Below are 27595 nucleotides of genomic sequence, written 5' to 3'. Positions count from 1 at the left end.
ATGTTCTAAATTTATTTCTTCCGCAGACCACAAATGGAGAAATTTGCAAAACAATTTAGTCATTTTTTTCCCCACAAATGAATGGAGACTGGATGTATCATTAAAGCAGTCCATTCGACACATGCACTTTATTCATAGTCTTTTGAACCCCTTAAATATAGTAGCTTCATGTGAGGAACAGAACTAACAATGTCATTAGTTTGTCTTGACAAACTTTACATTATCTAGTTTAATCAGTACTTATATCCCACACAAAATAATATATCAATATCTTCTTTTCCCCAACCCCCTAAACCAAGTTTTTTTTTTTTAATGTAGGGCAAACATGCAGTCATAGCAATGAATGGTATAATAAACATTTTTGTTCAACAGGCCTTTTATACAAAGAATAAAGCTTAACCATATAAAGCCTAACATATGAAATAATAATGAGAAAATTATATTTTTTCAACCTGTTTAAACTCTTTTCTTTAGAATAATGAAATTTTAAGCACATGTTGCTTGAATTAAATAAATACTCATTTTTAAATATCAGTAACAATGTCAATGCTATTGTTAATTTTACTTTATCAAAACCAGCAAAGATTTCACATAAATAAGATTAATGCATCAAAATATGAAGGTAGCTATTTTGGAAATTATACCACAAGGTCTACTACTTCAAGAAGAGCATGGAAACTTTCACCAGGAGACAGTAGACATCTCATAAACATAGTGTTTATGATGTAGAGGCTTTAGAAAGTAATGTATCAAATATAATATGTGTGGCATTACATGGTTAAAGACTGGCTCAAATTTTTTACTTGATACTGGATGGCAAAAGAATCCTATAAGAGGGCCATGTTGAGAAAACCTTGAATAAGCTGTGGGGCCCACATATTTAAACTCTGTGAGACCTTGCAGCCCAGGGTCCCCTGAGCCCCTGGTAGCCGAAGACCCCTGGGCACTGGTCCCATTGGTCCGGTCCATAATTCACCTATGCTTTTCAGTATTGAATAAATTATAAATATATACATATAATGGAATTGTTTTTCGCTTCGTCCACCATCTTTTATTTATTATAGAGATTCATACATGCTGAATTTCAATTGGGTCTGCAAATACAAACTCACATTCTGAATTTCTGCATATCGAAACACATTTACCAGATTTACATGCCAAAAACACACAAAAGGTTACAATGACCTCTAGTTTGACCTCTGCAGAACATTTATACTCCAGTGAATACCACTCTTCTGCTTCAAGGCTTTGTAGACAGTGTCTTCCCAAAGAGATGGAAAACAGAGTGGTTGAGTGAGTGAGTGAGTCAGTGAGAGACAGAGAGAGAGAGAGAGAGAGAGAGAGAGAGAGCGAGTTAAAAAAATACATCATAATTAAATACAGAGGGGCCAGAGACTGAAAAGATAAGACGAAGGAGAAAGAAAATGAAAGTTAGAAATACAGGGGTGTGAGATATCGGGTGTGCATATGAGCGGTAGACAGACATACGGAGAGACACACACAGGTGGAAGAAAGTTTTGGGTATTCATGAGTCTGGACCATTATCAGTTGACCTTTAAATTGGAGCCACTTCTCAGCAGGAAGCCCGAGGGGCCCATCTCAGATTTGACTGTATCAGAGCCCCCAACTAGCTGACAATAAAGATAGCTACAGCTGGTGGGTAAATCCTCAACATATGCTTCTATGCATATATATGTATATATAAATTGAATGTCTGTGTTAAAGCAGCATCATTAAGGGCTATGAAGCATGCTGAGACAGGGCAGAGGGGCACAGAGAAAGGCAGACGTTTGAGAGTGGGGTTGCCAGAACTCCTCTTTTGACTCAGAGGGCAGTCAAGGCTGAGATGATGAATTTATTACTGCCGTAAGAGTCCTGCAGAGACCAGATTGGCTCAAATCACCATTGAGAGGAAGACACGTGACATAGACAGAAATATAACGGGCTCAATGGGAGTGGGGTGTGAATCTTATATAGCATTGAATTGTGTTTGTGAGTGTGTTCTCTAGAATATATTTTTTAAAAGAGAAGCAGTGATAAATTTAAATTTATTAAGAAATCTATCAATAATGTTTCCTAGTACTAGATACAGTAGCAATATCAGCAGAAGCTCTCTACACATACACACAGGCATAATTCTACACTCAGGGTTAAAAGTGTCTTATTGGCTCTATGTCTGAGCAAAGAGTAGCAGGGCCTTTGGACACACTGAATATATTTTAAGGGCAGTCATCAAAGCAAAAGACATCGTTAGTGGGGTTGGGGGTTCATCCTAAGCACCTCTTTGGTGTAACCATGGAAATTTTGTTGCAGGCCCTGTGAATTTAGGCAATGGCCCAATTAATTACCATGCACCAGAACCACACAGAATCTGTGCCCAAAATCTGCATATTTTTACACAATTGGAATAACTTGAAAAAGCCAACATCCTGTTCTGCACTTTGAGAAATGTATTCCAAGTCTTATTCCAACAAAACTTTTCTGACTGTAACTCTGTCAGGGTTCTGCCATTAGTTATGGATTTTCCCCCTTATTTCGATTTGTGTTTTGTCTCATGTTATGTGAATGCACTTGGTTTTGTATTTTCTCATTTACTTAAGCATTCGTGTCTGTCTTGTCTTCAGTGATAACCCGCCCTCTTATTTGCCTTGTTACCTGTTTGATTATTAGTTTCACCTGCCTTCCTCATTTCCCTCCTGATTTCTCTCTTTTTGTGCTCTGTCTGGTGCCAGTTTTTTGTGGGATGTTGCTTGTGTTTATGTCTCCTGTTAGGTCTCCGTCGGTCGTGTTCCTGTCCAGTCAGATTTCTGTTGGTTCCCCATTCCAGTCCAGCCTGTCATTATGTTGTCACCCTGGACTGTGTTTGTTTTTCGAGGTAGTTTTTGTTTGTTTTTGTAATATTTTTGTTAAATAAAAGCCATAATCAAGGACACTTCTCTCAACAACCTTTTTAACACCTGCATTGAGAGTCCCCTGGGTGCTTGGGAGATGGGAAGTCTGGGGATTCTGTAGTTCAAGGGGTTTGTTAGTTACCTGTTCCATCGGTTTCATTGGGTCACACCCGATTATGGACAGCCCCCAAGGAGTGACAGTTCCAGGATGACTCCTACGCGGAGGAGGAGAAGGAAGAAAGGCTCAGATATGCCCTCCCAGCCCGAGCCTGCTGCTGAACATCAGGAGGCGGAGGAGCCGGTTGCTGTTCCCAGTGGCTGCCACCATCCTGCCTGACCTCTGCGCAGCTGCCGGATCATGCCCCCTTCCTGGAACCCCCTTTCAGGCTGCCTGACCCCACCCCATACCTCGACCCTCCTCTCAGGCCGGCGGACCCTATCCCCATCTGAAGCCTCCTCCCAGGCTACTGGACCCTGCCCCTTTCCTGGACCCTACTCTCAGGCCGCCAGACTCTGCCCCCTTCCTGGACCATCCTCTCAGGCCACCTGACACCAGCCCCTACCTTGACCCTCCTTCCAGGCCGCCTGACCCAGCCCCCTATCTGAAGCCCGCTCCCAGGCTGTCGGACCCCGCCCCCTTCCTCACGCTTAGAATAAGCAGAGCGTTATCATCTGTTTGTATTCTAATATATTCATCATTACAGTCATAGTTATAGTTATCTTTCTTGGTGTGAATGGACATTTACATCGATCACTCAATCAATCAATCAATCAATCAATCAATCAATCAATCAATCAATCAATCAATAAAATCAAATCTATCAGTTTGTCTGTCCAACCAACATCAAAGTTTGTTTTAACAATATAGTTTAAATGATTTTAGCTACCAATAAGAGCAGCTCCGTTTTTTTTTTCAAATTCCAGCCAAATTATTGCAGAATATACTTGTGGTTAGCCAATATGTATACATCTACTCGTGTTTGCATTTGTCTACAAATGTGTTTAATTTAATTTCCATCTCCACTTCTGTTACTCTCATCCTGGCCCTCCTGTCACTATTCCAGAATCAGTCTCACAATGGAAGGAGGTGGCTGCTAAGAGGAGGTGTGAAGCTATCAAGTACTATTGGCAGCATGTGATAAGTTAAAGGTGCTATATGTAGATTGACAACAAGTGTTTGAAATGGGTACTGCAGCCCAAATTCAAAATATTGGAGAGTTGTCTGCCCTGCCCCCAGACTCGAAGGTCATGTGGGTTGCCAAAATGTTGACACACAAATTAGCAAACTCAGCATCCGTTTTAAAGGATTTCTGTGCTTTAAGCTGTTGCCAAAGGCATCTCCAATATTTATACTTGTTTTACTACGCCTCTGGTCATGGTGGTTTATAGACAAATGGTGAGGCTTTTTAAGTCGTGTGGAATCTGTTATCTCTGATCCAGTTCGTTTGCTCTCTTCCATGGCAGCAGCACACAGTGTTGTTTGCCTGCAAACTTGTTCAAATCTGGCAACCCGACACTGTCGAAATACTATTGGTAAGTGGGCAGTGGGCAGGATCACACAGGCCAAAACATAAAACGAAATTCCGGCCAGGAATGGAAACTTGAAAGTAGAATATACTGGCTGTAGCATTGTTATCGGAGAAGCAAGTATTTCAACTTAGCATGTTTCCTAATTCTAATGATATATTATGGTAAAAATATATAAAATGATGGTCATTTTATGATTTAGTACAATAAAAATATTGCATAAATCTCCTTTAATAGTGCCTCTGCCATTAAAGTACAGGAGTATACAAACTCTAGGTATGGCACAACAAAGCCAGGCATCCACCAAGACAATCTGTCCCTGGACCTCGGAACCTACGACCCAAGTTCATATTTAAAATAAAAGTCTCTCTGGGACATGTCAGCACTGATACTCCCTGCCCAGTACATACATATGTTTATTCAGGTGTGTGGGTGTGGGTGTGGGTGTTAACGCTTATCAGTCTTGTCGGCATTCCCAGCCGGAAGATTCATAGGACCAAAGTAAGAGTATCACAGCAAGTCTGCTGCAGATTAATGTGCAAAGCAGACTAACAGCACAAAGATAATGCAGACCAATAAAGAAGACACAGAAGCACACACATGTAGAGCACAGGAGTGTAGCAGAGGCTAACAGCAGAACAGCTCGGGGTCGTTAAGCATCATTAGTGGCACATTTGTTCAAACACATTTGTCAGGAAGCTTCCTGCTAAGCAGGGAGTGTGTTTTCCTCAAGGAGTGTGGACTGGCCAGAACAAACAGGCAGGAAATGAAGTTACTGAGCTCTGTGTGTGTGTGCGTGTGCATGCGTGCTGCATTATAAAGCAGATAATTCCCTCATAAGAAAAGTCACCATATTTGATTTACAATAGGACTCCTCCCAGCCCAAAAACAACAGAACCATGTAAACTGCATCTGTGATTCATAAACAGAAACTAACAACCACATATACATATAAACACATTTGGAATTCCAGCATATTCAGTTTTTCTCTTTCAAAACAACATATGACCTCACACATCATGCATACAAGCAAAAATGCAACACAAAGGAAGAAGTTAAACTGAAGCTCAACTGACCACAAACAGCCAAACATCCGCGTTACATATTGATTGAGGTATGAGCAGACTCTTGATTATTTAAACAGACAAAAATATCACAGGGAAAAATACACACACAAATAACACATTCATGACTTCTCCAGAGTCAGAGAGTTCAACATTTTATTTTAAAGGAATACTTTCTAAAATTCTGCCATAATTTACTCACCATGGAAAATAAATATTTAGAAGAATGTCCTTGATGCTCTTTTAAATACAACCAAACTGGATTGCAATAATGTAAAGCTTCAAAGAGGACAGCTGATGATGAGGAGATGACAATGTCAATTTTGAGTGAACTACCCTTTTAAATTTTAAAATCCATTGTAGTGTTGCAACTTAGGAACACATCTAAAAAACACAACAAAAATTCATAAAAACACTACAAAGTGAATTCACGCAAAAGTGTTAGGTGCCAGACAAATGTGACCTTGTGAGAAAATTCAAGATCTGAGGAGCACAGAGAGGAGGAGAAAACACACACACACACACACACACACACACACACACACACACACACACACACACACACACACACACACACACACACACACACACACACACACATCACCACTGTGACAACAGCTGCATCATGGGGAACAAAAGACCACTATGTAGACGTTTCTCTCTGGCCACACTGCCACAAGGCATGAAAACAGCGAATACACACACACACACACACACACACACACGCACGCAGGAAAAGTGGAGGCAAATGTAACAGGGGCAAATGTAACATTAAAGGACTGTTCCTAGTTCAGTACAAGTTAAGATCTATCAAACAGCATTTGTGGCATTGTTGTGATTACCACAAACATTTATATTGTCTCATTGCTCATAGCAAAAATCTGGGTTCCAGTGAGGCACTTACAATGGAAGTGAATAGGGGCTAGTTTTGGAACATTAATATACTCACTGTTTCAAAAGTATAGCCACAAAACATAAAGGATGTGCATGTAAACATGATTTTAGTGTGATAAATCACTTACTAACCTTTCGTGTAAAGTTATATCCACATTTACAACTTTGTTATTTAGTTGGAAAGCATGTATCCATATAAATGATGCAATCTGAGGAGCATGTGAACAGTGGTGAAACACTTTCTTCTAATGTGTTACATTCACATGAGCAGACAGAAAGCGCTTTCACACTGTTATGACTGAAAAGGTGGATATGACCTCATTGATGAACTTTCACTTTAGGAGCTTTATAGAGAGAACCCATATATGATTAAAAAAAGATTTAATGAATGTAAACTCTGTGTGGTTTTGAAGTACAGTTGGGGCAGCAGAAATAGTTAACCATGTGTAAATTGTCTTGTGAACATATAGCTTTATGCTAAGCTAGAATACTATTTCTAGCCCTTATACATGCACCTGTTACCAGGCACAAATATATTTCTTTCCAGAAAATCCACATTAGATTTTTTTCTCTTGAAAGATCTTTGATATTTGATATATATGTGTGTGTGTGTGTGTGTGTGTGTGTGTGTGTGTGTGTGTGTGTGTATTTTGTCTTGCTTTACAGACAAGATTTTTTTGTCACTTGTTTTATCATGTTTGTATTATTAGTACTGAAAAATGAATCCAAAGTATTTAGATTACATTGCTGACCTTGTAATCTAATGAAATAAATTACAAATTACATTTAACAGAATGGATTCTATAATCTGTAAACAAGCTATACAAGATTTTATCATGGTTGTATTAATCCTTAAAATGTGTAAAAAACATTATTTAATAAAAGTATTGAAATTGAAGGCTGTTTGTGACAGGGCGGAGGGTGTGGCCGGATCGTGATTTTACACACCCGGTCCCTTATCAGGCTAATCAAGCCTACGAGAAGGATAAAAGACTGCGGATGGTTGTGGGACAGAGAGAGAATGTTTACAGGCAGCTGTCCATCCTGTGTGTGTTTTTGGTTTCAGTTTTATATTAAAATTAGGGCTGTCAATCGATTAAATTTTTTAATCGAATTAATTACATTAATTAATTAATCGTGATTAATCGCATATACAAATATTTGCTGAGAAAGCCCCTCATATAACAATAATTCAATGTATAATGATGAAATAATTATACATAGTTATCTTTAAATATGAAAAAAAATATATATATATATATATATATATATATATATATATATATATATATATATATATATATATATATATAAAATAAACAAATATTCAGATAATTAAAATGCATTACATTCTTGTGGCAGAAGAGTTCATCATTGATAAGACAATACAAAAGTGGCTTTAGAATACAATGTATTATTTACTACATATTATATTGATCATAAGACAATCATTGGCATACAGTTCACAGCAATCCATTTCACAACTGAATTTGTCAATCAGTTGGAGATTTATTATGAGGGCTTGTTTAAGGACCCGTCAATGTACACCTGCGTTAGACATTTTTTTTTTTAAACAAGCCAGGGGTATACATAGTACACAATACTACAGCTATAGTTTACAATAATGCCAAGGCATTTTATTCATTACATAGTTTTAAATGCTTTGGAGTTGTTGGAGGTACAAAAAGTATTTAAATAATATTTCAAGTCTTTACAAAAAAAGTGCAAATAGGGGCTTTATAGACATAAATTTACACTTATGTATTAAAAACTTGGCAAGAAAAATAAACAGATTAATCAGAAATTATTAACTTAAGTTATCAAATCTGTGAAAACCAAATAAAACGTCTTTATAAAGCAAAGAAAAACTAGTTAAAATAGAGGTACGTACAAACAAACAAACTTTTCATCACAGCATTACAGAAGGAGCAGAGTGGATCTATTTCAGGGAGCATGTTTCTTAAATAAAGATTGACTGGGTAAAAACGGTGTAACAGTTTAAAGGACACATCCTTAACCTTGTTGGTAATTAAATATGTATGAGGTAAAGACCGTACGACCTGAGTTAGACATCTGTCATAAAAATAAAATGTTTAGGTCACTGTGTCGAGTTAAATATAGTTTAATACTCAATCATTAAACACATCTTAAGATCCCTTAAAGATCGCATTTGCGCTCCATCATGTGTTTTGAACACAAGAAATTGTTTTCTTCACTGTATAAACTGTGTGTTGCTCACACAGCTGAAATTTCAATTACTGCCCTCTGGAGTAAACAGGTGGTACTACAAGCTTGAATTTCTCAGTTAAGCATTGCGATTAAATTGCGTCAATTTTTTTAACACGTTAATTTTTGTCAAATTAATCGCACGTTATTAACGCGTTAAATCGACAGCCCTAATTAAAATATTATTTATGTGGTCAAGCCGGTTCTCGCCGCCTCCTTTCCATTGTTCCCTTTACACTGTTAACTCATCAGCTGATCTATATTTCAGTAAAGATTATTTATTTATTCAGATAATTATAATGTAGCTACAACTTTCCCTTTTGCTTTAACACAAATTATATAAAAAGGTTTTACAATTGCCCCAGGCCTGGACTGGCCTGTGATATACTCTGAATGTGATCCAGTCTAGCAGGTCCAGATTATTTATGACAATCAACTCCCCCCCAGAGGATTCCAGCATAGAAAAGTGTTCAATTAACCACACATGTCCAAACAGCTCTTTCTCATACAACACTCATGGCTGTTCCAAAACGTATTGAGCTGCCTCACTGTCTACTGCCTACAGCCATGGCCAAAAGTATTGGCAGTGACATAGATTTTATTTTTCGCAAAGTTTTCTGCTTCAGTTGTTGTGGTGTTGATTCACATTGTTTCTAGATTATTGTGCAGAGTGATCAGATTTTAAATAATTGCAAATATTTAAATGAACTTGTGATAAATATTTATCACAAATTTCACAGTTTTTTGGCCCTGGCAAAATATTCCCAGCCAACATCATTTCACTAATCATATCAGAAGCACCTGGGAAAATGTGAACGAGTACTAGTCAGGTGAAATCACTCTATCATTCTGATTGGATAATAAGAGCAGACTGATTGCTATAAAAGGAGGAAAGAAGTGCTTCCAATCAATGTGTTCTTGTTAGCAATGGTTACCTCTAAAGAAAGATGTGCAGCCATCATCGCTTTGCATCAAAATTGCCTCACATACAAGGAGATTGCTGCAAAGAATATTGCACCTGAAAGAACCATTTACCGGATCATCAAGAACTTCAAGGAGAGAGGTTCAACTGCAGTGAAGAAGGTTTAAGGGCATCCCAGAGTGGCCAGCAAAACGCCAGGACCATCTCCTCCTGAGGAGTCAGCTACGGAATCGTGTCACCACCAGTGCAGAGCTTGCTCAATATTGGCAGCAGGTTGGTGTGAGTGCATCTGCACGCACAGTGAGGCAAAGACTTTTGGACAATGGCCTGGTGTTAAGAAGGGCAGAAAATAAGCCACTTCTCTCCAAGAAAAACATCATGAACAGACTGAAATTCTGCAGGAAGTACAAGAATTGGACACCAGAATACTGGTGATGAACGCTACCATGAGTCCTGTGTCGTGCCAACAGTGAAGCAACCTGAGACCATCCATGTGTGGGGTTGCTTTTCATCCAAGGGAGTGGGCTCCCTCACAATTATGCCCAAAAACACTGCCATGAATAAAGAATGGTATCAAAACGTCCTGCAAGAGCAACTTCTCCCAACGACCCAGGAGCAATTTGGTGTTGATCCGTGCATTTTACAGCATGAAGGAGAACCATGTCACAAGGCAAGAGTAATAATGAAGTGGCTCAGAGATCATTATATTGAAATTTTGGATCCGTGGCCAGGCAACTCCCCATCTTAATCCCATAGAGAACCTGTGGTCAGTCCTCAAAAGGCGAGTGGACAAGCAGAAGCCCTCATATTGTGATCAACTCTGAGCACTAATAAGGCAAGAATGGATCACCATCAGTCAGGATTTTGGCACAGAAGCTGATATCCAGCATGCCAGAGCGAATTGCAGAGGTTATGAAGAACAAGGGCCAACACTGTAAATATTTATTATTTGCATATATTGAATTTTTTGCCAATAAAAGCCTTTAAAACTTATGAAACGCTTATCATTGTTTTTCAGTATACCATAGAAACATGTGAAAAAATTATCTTTTTCTTTTTTAAATATTGAAGCAGCAAACTTTGCCAAACACAAAATTTATGTCACTGCCAATCCTTTTGGCCACAGTTGTACATAGGCAGCTATCTACTATGGCAGCATCCTTACTGAAATGATGCCTCATAAAAGCCAATTCACACTGCACCGACAGACACAGACCAACGGAGACAATCACCAACATTCTAAAGTCTTCCATTGGATTTAGAAGGTTAGAAACACAACGGTTATGTTCACACTGATCCCGATTGATACCAAAACACATGGGTAGATGATCTTCACCAAGGGCCAAAATAAACAAATTTATTTAAATAACACTTCGATACATAATTAACTTTTCTCAAATAATATGCTGTGTCCGCTCTTGTGCTTCAATTTAAGTATGTGCATCGTTACGGAGCTGTCAGGTCCAGTGGTGCTAAACAAGGCCAAAGCTTTCAGCAATATCTAGTTTAATATGTGTTAGTGCTATTCTATGCACAGAGATTAATGATGCATTCTATAAAATGCATGTTATGTGATTACACGCGATGTCGTCATAAGGACTTCATAAGAAAGAAATGTCAGCTGTACACTTGTTCCAGGCACCATAATTCCAAATGCTGTAACCAAATGCTTCATTCCTTTGTGCTATTAACACAATTTTACAATTCATATGTGTTTGGGAACAAAACAAAGTAATTTTACATCCAGAAATCTGCCATTTTTATATTTACAACAGCGATTTAGCACGCCTGTTGCTAGCACCAAGCTCACGCGCTTTTGTTTCCATGGAGTTTTTAGGGACGCTTCCTTCTTCGTCATGGCCATGTCAGAGTTTGTTGGAAAATCATACCACGCTGCAAAAGACATTCCACGACCCGGCAAAAACAGATGGCGACAAGGTTGGTCGTGTCTGTCAGTGCAGTGTGACCTAGCATTAAGAGACCGATTTGGAATGCTCTACATAGGCGGCAGCTCCGTGCATCATTCAAATAGCGCTCCAAATGAACAGCGCACAAGGCTCGACTCGCAACTGATTTCAATATAGGTGATGCAAGGGAAATTACGCAATACTCTAATGACCATAAATATGCACAGCACACACACGTTTTTGGTAAAATAGTCAGTTTGTATCATATTAAACTGTTATTTATCGATCATTTTTAGTATTGAATGATTTATAAATATATTTCTAATCTACATTTATTTAGCTTTGTCTGCCATCTTGGATTTATTATTCTGCCGAACTCATTATCATAATTAAAACCTTTGGTAGCGCACTTTTAGGCCTTTTCAGACCAAACTCGGCGCAATAGAGGCGAATCCCCGGAGTATGGCCCTTTCCCGTAGAAAGTTAAGCAAATGAGCACATTTGCACAAATGAGCACACACGATAGCACATTCACGCCTCGATAGTTAGTGGCACTAATCGACAAGCAATTTTACCTCTGTACGTTAGGTGGCTCAGTGAACCTATGAGCTGGTCTGCCCTCCAGCCACAAAAATAACGATTTTCAGGAGACAATACCACGGTTTTGGTATACAAAGGCATTTTGATACAAAGACATACTGTGCACTGCAGGTCACAGCATTAATTTTATTAATATTTGGTGAATAAAAACACTTAAGATCCATTCAGTTGTTTATTAAAAAAAGGGGATACAAAGGCAAATATGCAGCAACATATTTTTTAGAGATAAAAGAGATCTTATGTAAGATTAATTGCAAAGGAAAAAAATACAACAATATATGAAGACAATCCATGTAAGATCAGAGAGGTTTTTAAAGCGGACGCAAGGCAGTGATGTAGCAATTTCATTTAGAGAACCCATCGGAGAAAAAAAACCTGTTTTTGTATTGATTCAAATGAAACACAGGTCCCCACTGCTTCAGCATTTAATGTCTGTGGTCAAAACAGCTTTCTGTGCTTTAGTGCTACCTGTTCTGCTGGTTTTGGGAAGTGCAGCAGCTCCTGACATGTGATTCACAGCTCAAAATTTATTGGTTGGGGCGTTTCCTTACCGGGTGAAAAAATAAAATTCGACACACTAAGGCTGCGTTTCCACTGGCATGGAAGAAATCCGATCAAAGCTGCTCACAACGATAGGGAGCTTGATCCTTGCCACTGTCAATCCCACAATCCACCTTGCTAGCCTGGTGCTCGACTTCCTTAGGAATGAATTAAAAACTGTAACCCGCACAAGAAGAGACAGTCACAATGTAAATCAAACTGCGTTTTATTGCAGGCAGGCAAAAGTACAATCAAGGGGCAAATCCAGTGAAGAATGGTCAGGGTGAGCGTTAAATCGAAGCCGGGGAATCAAGATAGGGTAAAGGGGCAAATCCAGGAGAGAGTGGTCAACGAGAGCGTAGGGGGTCAAAGCCGGGGTAATCAGAATCAGCGAGATGGGACTAGAGGGAGCAAAAGACAGGGGAACAAGGGGAGCTCGAAAGCCGGGGAATCAAGAGGAAAATGACGAGACTAGTGGGAGCAAAAGACAGGGGAACAAGGGGAGCTGGCAAGCTAAGAGGTGAACGAGAGGAGGTCAAAACTAGACGAGACTAGCGGGGGGCAAAGATACGGGAAACCAAATACAATAACCAACAACCGTGAGACGAAAGGGTAGTGATATATATAGGGGCGAGTGCAGGTGTAAACCATGACAGGTGATGAGATGAGTACAGGTGAAACTAATGTGCAGGAGTGCAGATGACGCGAGTGCAGGTGGTCATAATGTTCTGGGGGATTGGAAACGCGTGAGAAACTCGAGGAAGGGAGATTGCCTACGAGCATGTGAGCGAGTAGGAGCAAAGTGGGCGTGAGGGCTTGAGCGAGCAAAAAGAGCGTGTGAGCTCGAGGGGGCGGAACGAGCATGGGAGCTCTAGGGGGCGGAACGAGCATGGGAGCTCTAGGGGGCGGAACGAGCGTGGAAGCTCGAGGGGGCGGAGCGAGGGAGCGGGGTTCGTGACAGTACTCCCCCCTCTAAAACGGACGGCTCCTGACGGCCGCGCTCGGTTGTGAGGAAGTGGTGCTGGACGAACCCAACAAACAAAAAACCCTGAACAGACAACCCACAAAACACACAAACAAAATTGAGGGCAGTCCAAGGGGCACAGAGGGAAATGAGACAGTCCATGGGGTCAATGGGCAGTATCAAGGCAAGGTCTGGGGGAACATAGCGGACAGGCGGGTGGTCGGGAGATCTAGGGGGCAGCCGTAGGGCAGAGACTGGGTCAGGGGGTCTGGAAGGTGACCACCGGACAGGAACAGGGTCAGGAGGCCAGGGAAGAGGCCACAGGACAGGGAGAGTGCCAGGGGGCCACCGGACAGGGTCAGGGGGCCAGGGAAGAGCCGTGAAAGGCGGTGCCGTCAGAGGCGGCACTGTAGGCGGCTCTGGAGGTGGGGTTCTGGAAGGCTCTGGAGGTGGAGCCGAAGGAGGCTTTAGGGGCGAAGGCCTGAAAGGCTCTGGAGGTGGAGCCAATGACGGTGGCGCCGTGGGAGGCTCTAGAGGCGGAGGCCTGGAAGGCTCAGGAGGTGGAGCCAATGGAGGTGGCGCCGTGGGAGGTCCCCGAGGCGGCGACCTGGCAGGCTCTGTAGTCTCGGGGGGTAGAGCCGTAGGAGGCCCGAGAGGCGGAGCCATAGAAAGCTCTGGAGTCTTTGGGAGCAGAGCCGTGAGGGGCTCGGGAGGTGGAGCCGTGGGATGCTCGGGAGGAGGAGCCATAGGAGGCTCGGGAGGCGGAGCCGTAGGAGGCTCGAGAGGCGGAGCCCTAGGAAGCTCTGGAGTCTCTGGGAATAGTGCCGTGAGTGGCTCGGGGAAAAAGGCTGGAAGGCTCTAGAGGCTCGAGAGGGTGAGCCATGAAAGACTCAAGAGACGGAGCCCCGAGAGGCTTGGAAGGGGGTGGAGCCCTGAAAGACTCGAGAGGAGAAGCCCTGAGAGGCTTGAGGGGAGGAGGAGCCCTGAGAGACTCGAGAGGGGAAGCCCTGAGAGGCTTGAGAGGGGGAGGAGCCCTGAGAGACTCGAGAGGTGAAGCCGTGAGAGGCTTGAGGGGTGGAGCCATGAAAGACTCGAGGGACGGAGCCCTGAGAGGCTCGAGGGGAGGAGGAGCCCTGAGAGACTCGAGAGGCGAAGCCGTGAGAGGCTTGAGGGGTGGAGCCATGAAAGACTCGAGGGACGGAGCCCTGAGAGGCTTGAGGGGGGGAGGAGCCCTGAGAGACTCGAGAGGCGAAGCCGTGAGAGGCTCGAGAGGAGGAGCCCTGGGAGGCTTGGGAGGAGGAGCCTTGGAAGGCTCGAGAAGAGGAGGCTTGGGAGGAGGAGCCTTGAAAGACTCGGGAGGAGAAGCCCTGAGAGGCGGCGCTCTGGGAGGCTCGAGAGACTTGAAAGGCAGAACCCTGGGGGGCTTGGGAGGTAGAGCTCTGGGAGGCTCGAGAGGAGGAGCCTTAGGATGCTCGAGAGGAAGAGCCCTGGGAGGCTTGAGAGGAGCCCTGGGAGGCTTGGGAGGAGGAGCCTTGGGAGACTCGAGAGGCGGAGGCCGCGAGGGCTCTGAGGGGCGAGCAGAGGCTGGCAGAGCCGTGGAAGACTCTGAGAGCGGAGCAGAGGCTGGCAGAGCCGTGGAAGACTCTGGGGCGGAGCAGAACCCGGCAGAGCCGTGGAAGACTCTGGGGGCAGAGCAGAACCCGGCAGAGCCGTGGAAGACTCTGGGGGCGGAGCAGAACCCGGCAGAGCCGTGGAAGACTCTGAGGGCGGAGCAGAGGTCGGTAGAGCTGTGGAAGACTCTGAGGGAACCTCTGCGGTCTTGAGCACAAGACGAGACTGGGGAGAAGGGGCCCTCTTCCTTCTCTTGCATCCTCGGCCAACAGGGGACGTGGCCATGGGGACGGTCGAGGCTACAGGCGCTGGCTCGCCGACCGTGGCGGGCATGGGCGCTGGCTCGTTGGCCGTGGCGGGCATGGGCGCTGGCTCGCTGGCCGTGGCAGGCATGGGCGTTGACTCGCTGGCCGTGCCAGGCTTCGAGACTGGGGCCGTGACAGGCCTCGGGACTGGGGCCGTGTCAGGCTTCGGGGCTAGGGCCGTGTAAGGCTTCGGGGCTAGGGCCGTGTCAGGCTTCGGGGCTAGGGCCGTGTAAGGCTTCGGGGCTAGGGCCGCGACAAGCTTCGGGACTAGGGCCGCCACAGGCTTCGGGACTAGGGCCGTGACAGGCTTCGGGACTAGGGCCGTGTAAGGCTTCAAGACGGGGGCCGTGGTAGGCTTCAAGACGGGGGCCGTGGTAGGCTTCAAGACGGGGCCGTGGTAGGCTTCAAGACGGGGGCCGTGGTATGGAACGCTGGTTCAGTTTCTGCCTCCCCCACAGTAAACGAGGAACCAGCGTACAGTAGGGCGAGGTCAATAATCTGAGCCAGGTTGAGAGAGCAGCGACCACCAGGCATGAATGATGAGGCTGGCTCATTCAGTCCAAATTGAAAAATGTCTTTCAGAGCCACCTCATCAAAATTCACCTGGTACACCAGGGCACAAAAATCCATAATATAAGCCTCCAAGGGTTGGCTCCCCTGGCGCAAACCGAAGAGTCGGGCCGCTGGCTCCATAATGTCAAGGACGGGGTTATGAGTTACATAACCACTGCCTTGCACGAAAAACCCTTGGTTCGCGTCCGATGAGCCATAAAACCTCTCCGGGGATGGAGAGCATACGGCGCTCGCGGATGCGTGGAAAGCATCAACGGGCTCAGGGGCAGACACAGGTGAAACAGGGTGACATAAATCAGACAAAGAACATACCTGCTGCCCCTGGGCCGCGAGCGCTTGGTCCTGCCTCCAAACTGTAGCTCCTCGCGCCGAATGTGACGTGCACCTCCGCTCTAGTGAGCTGCGCGAATCCTCAGCGCGGGGCATTGTGACTGTCTTCGGTAACGGTTGGTTATTCTGTAACCCGCACAAGAAGAGACAGTCACAATTTAAGTCAAACTGCGTTTTATTGCAGGCAGGCAAAAGTACAATCAAGGGGCAAATCCAGTGAAGAATGGTCAGGGTGAGCGTTAAATCGAAGCCGGGGAATCAAGATAGGGTAAAGGGGCAAATCCAGGAGAGAGTGGTCAACGAGAGCGTAGGGGGTCAAAGCCGGGGTAATCAGAATCAGCGAGATGGGACTAGAGGGAGCAAAAGACAGGGGAACAAGGGGAGCTCGAAAGCCGGGGAATCAAGAGGAAAATGACGAGACTAGTGGGAGCAAAAGACAGGGGAACAAGGGAAGCTGGCAAGCTAAGAGGTGAACGAGAGGAGGTCAAAACTAGACGAGACTAGCGGGGGGCAAAGATACGGGAAACTAAATACAATAACCAACAACCGTGAGACGAAAAGGTAGTGATATATATAGGGGCGAGTGCAGGTGTAAACCATGACAGGTGATGAGACGAGTGCAGGTGAACCTAATGTGCAGGAGTGCAGATGACGTGAGTGCAGGTGGTCATAATGTTCTGGGGGATTGGAAACGCGTGAGAAACTCGAGGAAGGGAGATTGCCTACGAGCATGTGAGCGAATAGGAGCAAAGTGGGCGTGAGGTCTTGAGCGAGCAAAAAGAGCGTGCGAGCTCGAGGGGGCGGAACGAGCGTGGGAGCTCGAGGGGGCGGAACGAGCGTGGAAGCTCGAGGGGGCGGAGCGAGGGAGCGGGGTTCGTGACAAAAACGCCCGCTCACCTTCGCTCAAATCATGGCAGTGGAAATGTACCGATTTGGCGTGAACATTCGTTCCAGGTGTGAAGGGCTCATTAGGAATCCATTGTAAAAAAATAATAATCATGGAGAGAAATTGCATCGAAAGTTCGCGTTTGGTGTGAAAAAGCCTTATGATGTCTTAAAATGTTTCCTCCGGAGGATGCTCACTAGGTTTTGGAATAGACTCTCAGACTACTTATTTACGCCACAAGAACAAAAGGTTTATTTTTAAAATTCCAGACTAAAATAGCAGCTTTTCATTTCTCAAGTTGACAAGATGCACAATATCTTGTAGTGTCTGACAGCCAAAGATAACAGACAGAGCTGTCTGAAGCTTCCAAGCTCTGATGTGGGCCTGTAAATCAGGCATTAAACACTTAAGAGACTTTAACTACTCCTAATTCACAGAGAAGATTAGCATGGAGCCTCGAGCTAATGAGAAAAGCTTTCTCTTTTCCAAAAGCTCTCCATCCTATTCTCAAACAAAACATTAGCAGATAATGTAACAGAATTAAGAAGACAAAAGATTCAAATTGGATATTGATCAGAGGAGTGAGGTGGCAGCGTTTCCACTGCTTAAGCCTGTGATGAGGTGATTGATCCACAATGCTTGTCCTCACATCTGAAGATGTCTGGCAGGCCTATAGTCTGGCTGACAAAGGCGGTGAATGGAACCGTGAACGGGCCCGACACCATACACAATGAATACAGAACGCTTATGTCAGTCCGCTGGACGATGCTTAAAGGGTCACAGACATCAGATGACAAAGAAAAACACAAGTATAAATGCACAATTAATGGAAATTCAGGCATCAGAGTGTAGACGAGTATTGTCATGTAAGTTGGTGCAAAGCATTTACTGATGCTGAATGTTCAATAAGACAGACTCAGAGCAGTGGCAATGACCAGCTTTAAAGATCAGAGCTGAAGACTTGAAATCTAAAAGAGCAGTGCTGCTCTTCATCAAGACAAAAGCCTCAAGAATCAAAGAATCAAAAGCCTTGAATACATTTTTCAATCAATTCAGTCACAATTGCTCACCAGTTCAGTATGGAGAAAAAACTTTCCCGCTGACCCTGTCTCTCTGTTTGTTTGAGTACTGTTTCAAACAAATTAGTCAGGACATAAAAATGCATCTATTCTCCGACTACGTTCTCATCATCAGACACATATTATTTAGTAAGTTCGGTTCTCTGGTTTGTGTGCAGCTGTGTTGTGTTCTGTTGTTCCTATCGCTGTGGTGCACAGTGGACCCGTCTTTAAATAAACAAAACAAATTTTCGCTTGAACGCCCCATGTTGTGAGCATGAGGCTGGTTAAACAGCAGCTCTCCTGCAGTCTCATGAATATGGAGATGGAATTGTTTCAAATTCAAATACAAGATTCACAAATAGAAAGATGGTTCACAAATAAATTGAATGAGATCCACAAATAAATGTATGGAGTTTCACAAAAATAAAGTGAATTAACAAATAAATTAAATATGATTTGCAAATAATAATACATTTTTAACTCACAAACACAACTCTGTCCAACATTCATTTGTGGATCACTTACTGTGCATTTGTGACCTCAATACACAAATAGGTGGACCCCACCCATCATCTACTCAAGCCAATCAGATAACAGCCACATTACTCAGACCAATCATAGCAAGTTCTATCTTCAACTAATAACACTGTATCTTTATGCTCTGTCTCAATAGAAAATTACCACTAAGCAAAGGTTTTCTGTCAATGAGGTATTGTCACAGTTCTTTAACAGTGAAAGTGGCATAGATGAGAATAGAGGATAATGTTTATGAGGACCTTGATTATGAGGCATCCTCCTCTGATTAGAATGAGACACTTAGTGTTGACCAGCAGGCACATTACCTTCCAAAATTATAAAGTTATTATGGTCCCTCTCCCCACTTGAACGGCAGGGTAGACTTAGTGCTGCTATTGTCCTCAAAATGGTTCCAGGCCACACCAGATATGCTGTTAACTATGTACAAGGCATAAAATTAGCATTTAAGCTCTTCGTAACACTATCAGTTGAAAAGAATATACTTGAGATAACAAACTTAGAGGATAGGTGTGTGTATGGGGATAGTTGGAAAGACTTGGATATGACCCACTTGCAAAGCCTACATTGGGTTGCTCATTTTGGCAGAAGTGTACAAGTCAAAAGGAGAAGCAACAGCAAACACTGGAAGGGCAATATTTCCAGCCACCATGTCCCTAAAAAACATTACATATTTTCTCCCATATCAGACGCTTTGATGACAGAGAAACAAGGTAGGGCCGACAAGAATGTGTCAAACTCAAATCAATAAGGGATGTATGGGTCAAAAGGGTCCAGCGATTACCCTTTCTTAACAATCCAGGACCCCACATCCCGGTGGATGATACATACCAAGAAAACTGGCCAAATACGGGATCAAAATATGGGCAGCATGTGATGCACAGTCCAGCTATGCCTGGAATATGCAGGTGTATACTGGTAAATCTCCTGGGGAAGCGCCTGAAAAATTATGGACATGAGGGTTGTACTACGTAATTTTGTACATAATCTTACACATACATATTCGCATCCATAGCACTTACAGAAGCAAGGAACAATCCCTGACACAATTCTCAAATGTATTTTTATGTTGTTTGTGTTTGTAAATAAAGAACTGTTATGTGTCCTTTCTGATGTTCTGATGATGATTATGTTATTTTTTGCAAATACAATCCTTCTAAATGTTTGAAATTGTGTTTGTTTTCCCTGGGGTAAAACTAACCCTAAACATAATACATGTTACTATCCTTGATAATAGAAATTGTTCTTCTTTCCAAATGTTATGAATAACAAAAATCTATACTTAGAAATAATATAATTCCATTAAAACAGCAAAAAGACCTTTCTTTAAAATTTTAGGTCAATCAGTGAAATTTTGTGGTGATTTGCATATTTTTCCATATTCACACAATAGGTATTCTGGATGTAAATACATTAGCATCCCGTTTTGTTAATGTATTTAAAAAAATTTCACAGGATTTATATTTTTAGCACTTAGTGTTAAGGCAGACCAGTCCAATGTTACTCACAAGAAATAATTAGGTTAACCCTGAAAAACAATGCATGTTACACTTATTTACACATGAAGTATATGGGCTGTGAGATACAGGAAGACAATAATAGTAATAATAATAATTAGGGCTGACAATCGATTAAAATATTGAATAGAATTCATTACATAATGTCCCGATTAATTAATCGCGATTAATCACTTTTAATCGCATATACAAATATTTGATGAGAAAGCCCCTCATATAACAATAACTCAATATATAATGTTGAAATAATTAAACATAGTTATCTTTAAATATTAAAAAATGATATATATATTCAGATAATTAAAATGCATTACATTCTTGTGGCAGAAGAGTTGATAAGACAATACAAAAAAACGGCTTTAGAATACAATGTATTGTTTACTGCCATATTATTGAACATAAGTCAATCATTACATAATACTAATATATATAAATTCACAGCAATCCATTTCACAAGTGAATTTGTCAATCAGTTTGAGATTCATTATGAGAGCTTGTTTCATTTCAAGTGTGATTATAACTTAAAATAAATCTGACATAACAGAAAAATAAACAATCTCATTTTATAAATTTTAAAAAGTGTCCTGTACTGCAGCTGGAACCACTGAGTTTTGGAGCAGGTGAGTCATGTGCTCAAAGTCGATGGGCAGTACACATGGGAAACATCTGAAAAAGATGACAATAACTAATGAGTCAATTATCACTGTCTGAACATGATGCTTTTAGAAAGGGACCCCATAATAGTACCTCCTAAAACATTCACACAAAAGTGCTAAAATGCAAAACTAATAAATATTACCTTATAACTGCTTTTATTAAATACACAGTGTTGAGGAAGCTACATTGAAACTGTAGTTTTACAAGCTACAAGCTACTCATAATTTTAAGTAGTTAAGCTACTATTTTGTAAAAGTAGTTAGCTACACTACAAGTTACTATCAAAAAGTAGCTAGCTACATTTAAACTACTAATGAGGCAATATTTTTTTTAAATGATACTATCAAACAAATAATATTAATAACAAAATTTACACTAATGACATTTATTAATTAATGTTATACATTTAATTTGTTTAATTAAATATATTAAATGTAGTTAATAGTAACATTAATACAGTTCATAATGTCCATAAAATAAAATACAACAGTATAAAATAAAAACATAAAAGATCAGACACCATTAAAACATATTTTTTCAGTCCTGCTGTGGCCAGGTGTAGCCTACAACCCTAAAGATCAAATTTTTATGACAAACTCTCCTTGGGCCGGCATTTTATGCTCTTGCCACATAATATGTAGTGTAGATAATATGTAAATAAAGACTCAGGGCTTGTTTCTCCCCTCACCTGGGTTCATGCTCATTGTATTTTTTGACTTTTTGGCCATGACATGCAAGTGCAAGCTTTACAGGTCACATAAAGAAGTTGCTCTACAAATATATGTTCGCTTTGTTCAGGTCCCAAAAAATTGGATGTATGGTCATCCTAGATTGTTGTATAATAATACATGCCATAAATGATTTCTTTTACCAATTGTTTTATTTATTTTACATGAAAATAATATATATTAAATATATAAATATATAAACTAATAATATATTAAATGCTAAGAAATGGAGAAATCAAATAGTTCTACATGAAAGTAATTATTTTATATATTATATTTTATATAATAATATATATTGTATATTAATAAATATTATAATAATAATTCACTCGCTGCTCCCAGTAACACACACATGATGAGAAGCAAAATAAACATGTTCAGAACAGAAACAAAATCCCTAAAAAGGTAATAATAACTTTTTGAATAATTTTATTTAAAATAGTAAAGATAAATATGCTGTTGTGTGATCTATTAAGAACAAAGTGTCTGAAACATTCTTTGTTTCATAGAAGAAGAAACTGGTGTTCTTTTATCATTTTCAGATTTACGTGCCCTGTACGTCTTGTTAAGTTAAACAAACTGTGGTCGCTCGCTTTACATAACCATCTGACAATCTCTTTTTATCCAAGTGAGCTGTACTAAGCTTTCAGCAGATGGCAGTAATTCACAATATTTGTTCGTGATCTGCCGTTACAAAAGAAGAAGATGCTGCCTGATTCTGATCAGCAGACAGAAATCTGCTGCCAGATCGTCGGATATTTTGCCAGTAAAAGTTTGGCTTCTTCACAATAAGGAAGGCTATTTGTTATAATCTGACCAATATAATGTAGCGTTTGGTCATGCTACACCGCTATTTGCTTGAAAAAGTAGTTTGCTACTGAAACATTTATTTAAGTTTGTAGCATCGCTACATATAGTTAGCTACTCCCCAACACTGTAAATACCTGAACATAATGTGAAACCAAATTAATTGCATTGCAGATCTTGTACACTGTGTAATATAGGGTATTATTTTATGGTTTGTGCTCCTAAGATCATCTAATACACTATCTGAACTATTGATCTTTTGTAGTGTCTAGTAGTGCATCTGTTTGGATCTGCCATGTAACATTAAGAGTAAAGGTTTTGACCACACATTTCAGTCAAGAAACTTGGTTAAAATTAAAATAGCAGATTCATACAGTCAGCCAGGTTAGCTATAAAGCTAATGATCAAGACAAATGGGCAATTTCAGCTATCAAAATTTAACAAGACACTACACATGTTTATAACTGTGTAGACAAAATTATTATTCTGAACATTAAGTCACAGTATTCCTCTTATGAAGTAAATTTCTTTAAAAGTTTGCTGCCTTGGAGCTTATCTGTATGTGTTTGTTTCCATGCTCATGAGAGCTCTGTGACCCTGGTAGTAAAACGACACGTGATTGCTTGAAGATAGAACGTGCTACGATTGGTCAGAGTAATGTAGCCATTATCTGATTGGCTTGAGTAGACGATATTGTAGTCCACCTATTTGTAGATTTGTGTGCACGTCTTGATGCAGGATTTGTTTCAGAATCGACAAACGCATGTAGCGATCCGCAAATGCACACTAAGCGATCCACAAATAAATGTGCACGATTCACAAATGAATGCTGAATGCTGAGTTGTGTTTGAGAGTTAAAAGTTTTACATTTATATTTATGCATTTGGCAAATGCTTTTATCCAAAGCAACTTACAGTGCCCTTACTACAGGGACAATCCCCCCCAGAGCAAGCTGGAGTTAAGTGCCTTGCTCAAGGACACAATGGTGGTGGCTGTGGGGATTAAACCAACAACCATCTGCTTAGCAGTGCAGTGCTTTAGCCCACTACACCACCACCACTACTTTGCAAATCTCATTTTATTTATTTGTGAATTCACTTTATTTTTGTGAAATTCCTAACATATATTTCTAAATCTCATTCTTTTTATTTGTGAATTCATTGAATTTTTAAATGAACCGGCAGAGGAGAGTACTTTCAGTCAACAATTTCACTTTTGCTTTCATAACAAGACTCACAATAGGTCTCATGGAATAATTTATTAGACTTCTGAATTATACTTTTGTGTCCTTTTGAAATTTGAAGAGGTGGTCATCATAAAATGCCATTGTATACCATCACTGAGCACAATTTTGTTTTCACTATTTCTCCCTTTGTGTAAAGAAAAAGAAAGTCAAATGGGATTATAACAACACAGGAGTGAGTAAACAATGACTGAATTTTCTTTTTTGGGAGAACTAACCCTTGAATTGTCAGTGTTTTACTATGTAAAAACAGTGATACACAAAATCAAACCAAGCAGTGCCAGAATGTTACCATGAAAATAAATGTTCAGAATAGTTTGGGATAGTTTATAAAAATTCTGACTTTAAAATCCACACATAAGGACAGGCCCTACACAAGGGATTGGTTGCTTACTGTTCATATTATTGAAGATGTTTAGAATGGGGAGGGTCTGACTGTAGTATGGAACTAGTGCCTCACCCACCATCTCTGCTGATACAACCAGGTGCTGCAGAACCTTTAGTATGGTGCAGATTACCTGCTTGATCCTCATGTAGAGAGCATCTGTAGACAGGGACAGAGAGAGAGGGAGAGAGAGAGAAAGGGGTTGAGACAGAGACACACTTTCTCCTTCACTGTGGGAAATTTACAGAGGTGAGAGAGAAATACCTCCACAAACTCTCAAACCTCATGCCACAGTTTTCCAGTTTGGCAGAAACAGATCAGATGCTGGTGTGACTGGGGGAGGACCATCATGCATCAGTTGCAGCTAAATTCATTTTTCAGATGCACACCCTCAGAAACCAATGTTCATAATGTCTTGTTAAATGCTTATTTTATTTTATATTGTATAGTGTATATTGTTATTATAGTTTTTATTTTATTCAATACCTGACACCTTATTTTAAATCTATTTTTATTGTTATTTGTACTATTTTATTATTAATATTTGTGTTGTCATTATCTGGTTGTGTATTAATGCTTTGGCAATATTGTATGTAAACACAATCATGCCAATAAAGTACTTTAAATTGAATAAATTAAATTGAGAGAGAGAGAGAGAGAGAGAGAGAGAGAGAGAGAGAGAGAGAGAGAGAGAGAGAGAGAGAGAGAGAGAGAGAGAGAGAGAGAGGTCCATGTTAAAATAGAAGACCAGAAAAATCATTATGATAATTATGACAATGTTCTCTCTCTGTGCCTAGCAGATTGGCAGTGGAGATGTTCTGCTCACCAGTTCTGATGGAACATGGGCAGCTCTCTCCTGTATTTTGGTCCCACATGCAGACTTGTTGTTTGATTCTCATATATTATATCAATATGAATAATTTTATTGAATGATCATCAAACATTTTGTCTTGGTAATATCCAGACCCACAAAATCTGAAAAGGCCTGTATGAGTTTGGGTTCTCTAATATCTATAGCACCTTTGACCATTCCTTAAGAAAAAGCATGTACGTGTTTTAATGTTTCCAGGCCTTCATTTGTCAGCATTTAGAATGATCAGAATAATCAGGTTAACATTGGATGTGTTTGTTTTTTATTAACAGCTGTGTGTTATCCTGAACCAGTCATTTACATATACTTGCTGCACTATTATGCCTTTATAACACACTGTGAAATTCGAATGACCGCAAACTGTTTTTCAGCATTGTGACATTTGCACCGAAGGAGCGTTCAATAATTCATGGTGTGTCACCCATCTGAAGAAGTGAAGATCTGTTTCTAAATCTCTCTAAATAAAGGAACCATTCATTCCTCCCACATATTCTGCTCTAAAAATTAATGACCCTCACATTAATGACCCTCACCCACACCTTTTCCTTCTCTAAACACCACAGGTGCATGAAATTTAGACGCTTTAGTAATTGTGTTAGTTTAACTCCGGATCTCTATCTATCTATCCATCTGCCTATCCATCCATCCATCCATCCATCCATCAACCTACCTAACAACCAACCCACCCTTTTACCCATTCACCCATCCATTCCCGATGCTCTCTAAGTCCTCGGGTTGGTGTAGTGACAGAGGATGAATCTCAGTTGCCTCCACGTCTGAGACAGTCAATCTGCGCATTTTTTATCATGTGACTTGTTGAGCGCGTTAGACATAGCGTGTGTGGAGGCTTCACGCTATTCTCCTTGGCATCCACGCACAACTCACCACGTGCCCCACCGAGAGCGAGAACCATATTATAGTGACCACAAGGAGGATACCCTCCCTAGCAACCATGCCAATTTGGTTGCTTAGGAGACCTGGCTGGATTTACTCAGCATGACCTGGATTCGAACTCGCAACTCCAGGGGTGGTAGTCAGCGTCTTTACTCGCAGAGCTACACAGGCCCCCGGAAATACATTTTTATAATTTATTTAATTTTATAATTTTTTTTGCTGAAAGTATTTAGGCAGTCAATATTTGGTGGAACCACATTTGCTTAAAGTTAAAAGTATTTTTGGGTAAGACTTTCTGGTTACTGTGGTGTCATCCATCTTGAAACTGAAATTTTCCAACATTCTTTGCAGCAAAACTGCACAAACTCCATTTAAGCATAAAGAGGACTGTTTTATTTTAACATGCCACATTTGCTCATTTATTCTGCCATCTGGGCTTTGATAGGGCCATTGACCTTTTGGTTTAAACTCACTTGCTGTATGTGGCAGGTCCTCATCTTCCATGTTCCAGTTCTCTTACAGCATTTTCCTTCAAGATTATTTGCAGTTCCATACATTCTTTGTTCTATGCATAATCTTCTAGCTTATCCAAAGTTCTGCTGAAAAGTTGCTATCACCAACCTTCAATGTATGCAGTGTTTTTAGTGGTATTGTCTGGTTAGGCTTGTGCAATGAAAACAATGTAGTAATTATGACCAATTTTGGTCTCACTGGACTGGATCTTCCCCCAAATTATTAAGTCTATCACATGCATTTGGAAAAATCCCAACTGGCATACACATTCTTATTCCAAATAAGCCAGATTTACGAATTGTGACTGCTTTTGAGTTTTATTAGGTCTCTCTGTGGCCTCATTAACAATATAACAAAAGTTTAGGATTAGTACCTAGCAATTACTGTAATTATCATAATATAGCATGCAAATATAGAACAGAACAGTAAAATAAAGGGCTACCAAATTGGTTACTTCAGAGGTAATGTCTGTGTGTCAGATCATTTTTCAAACAGAAGATTAACACAAATAAAGTGGAACACTTTCTGATAATTTGACATTGGCATTGTTTTAAAATATGATGCCAAATTAGCTCCTCCAACAATACTACTTTGAATAGAGACAGATCTCAACAACCCTATACAGAGTTAAAAATGGTGCTATTTTTGTTACTTAACCCGACATTTATGGCACATGGACATCGGCGCCACCAAAGCATTCGGGCCCTCACGACCAGACTGTGTAACAGCGTCTTCTCCTTAATACACAGAGACTGGACTGACACACCTGTACACCATCCAACTTTCACACATGTCCAGAGTTGCACTTTAATTCATTGTCACTTTATACCTGGCTGCTACCTCAATAACTGCCATATGTCCATAGAACACTATTTCATAGTATGTTATGTTTACATTTGGCATTTTTAGAAAGTGTCATCTTTTTGCACTACTCAGACTACAAGTCTGTCCTGGTCGGCACTGCACTGTCTCTCACTGTCTCTTACTGAGCCTATTGCCCTGTTTCTTTAGTAATTATTGCACTGTACCGTAGGTTTTGCACACATTTGCACGTGCAATTCATGTAGAAATGTTATTTAGTCTGTGTAGTCTCATGTGGTTCTGTGTCTGTCCTATGTTGTTTTATGTAGCCCCATGGTCCTGGA

At 41.0% G+C, this 27595-nt stretch overlaps 1 protein-coding gene across 1 annotated transcript in view; it reads right to left on the bottom strand.

The window, feature by feature from the left end:
* LOC127662337 (protein quaking-A-like) overlaps nucleotides 1-26441 on the bottom strand; it is a 188538-nt gene extending 162097 nt beyond the window's left edge. The window contains exons 1-2 of the mRNA XM_052153461.1: nucleotides 26411-26441; nucleotides 24252-24331 (exon numbers count right to left, since the gene is read on the bottom strand). Of these exons, the coding sequence (XP_052009421.1) occupies nucleotides 24252-24331; nucleotides 26411-26441 (111 nt within the window). The remainder of the gene's footprint in view (nucleotides 1-24251; nucleotides 24332-26410) is intronic.
* Between the last annotated feature and the right edge of the window lie 1154 nt (nucleotides 26442-27595).

Source organism: Xyrauchen texanus, chromosome 22 (assembly GCF_025860055.1).
Source record: "Xyrauchen texanus isolate HMW12.3.18 chromosome 22, RBS_HiC_50CHRs, whole genome shotgun sequence".
In the NCBI taxonomy this organism is placed as follows: domain Eukaryota; kingdom Metazoa; phylum Chordata; class Actinopteri; order Cypriniformes; family Catostomidae; genus Xyrauchen; species Xyrauchen texanus.
Note: the sequence above shows the minus strand (reverse complement) of the source record. Positions and strands in the feature narration are given on the sequence as shown.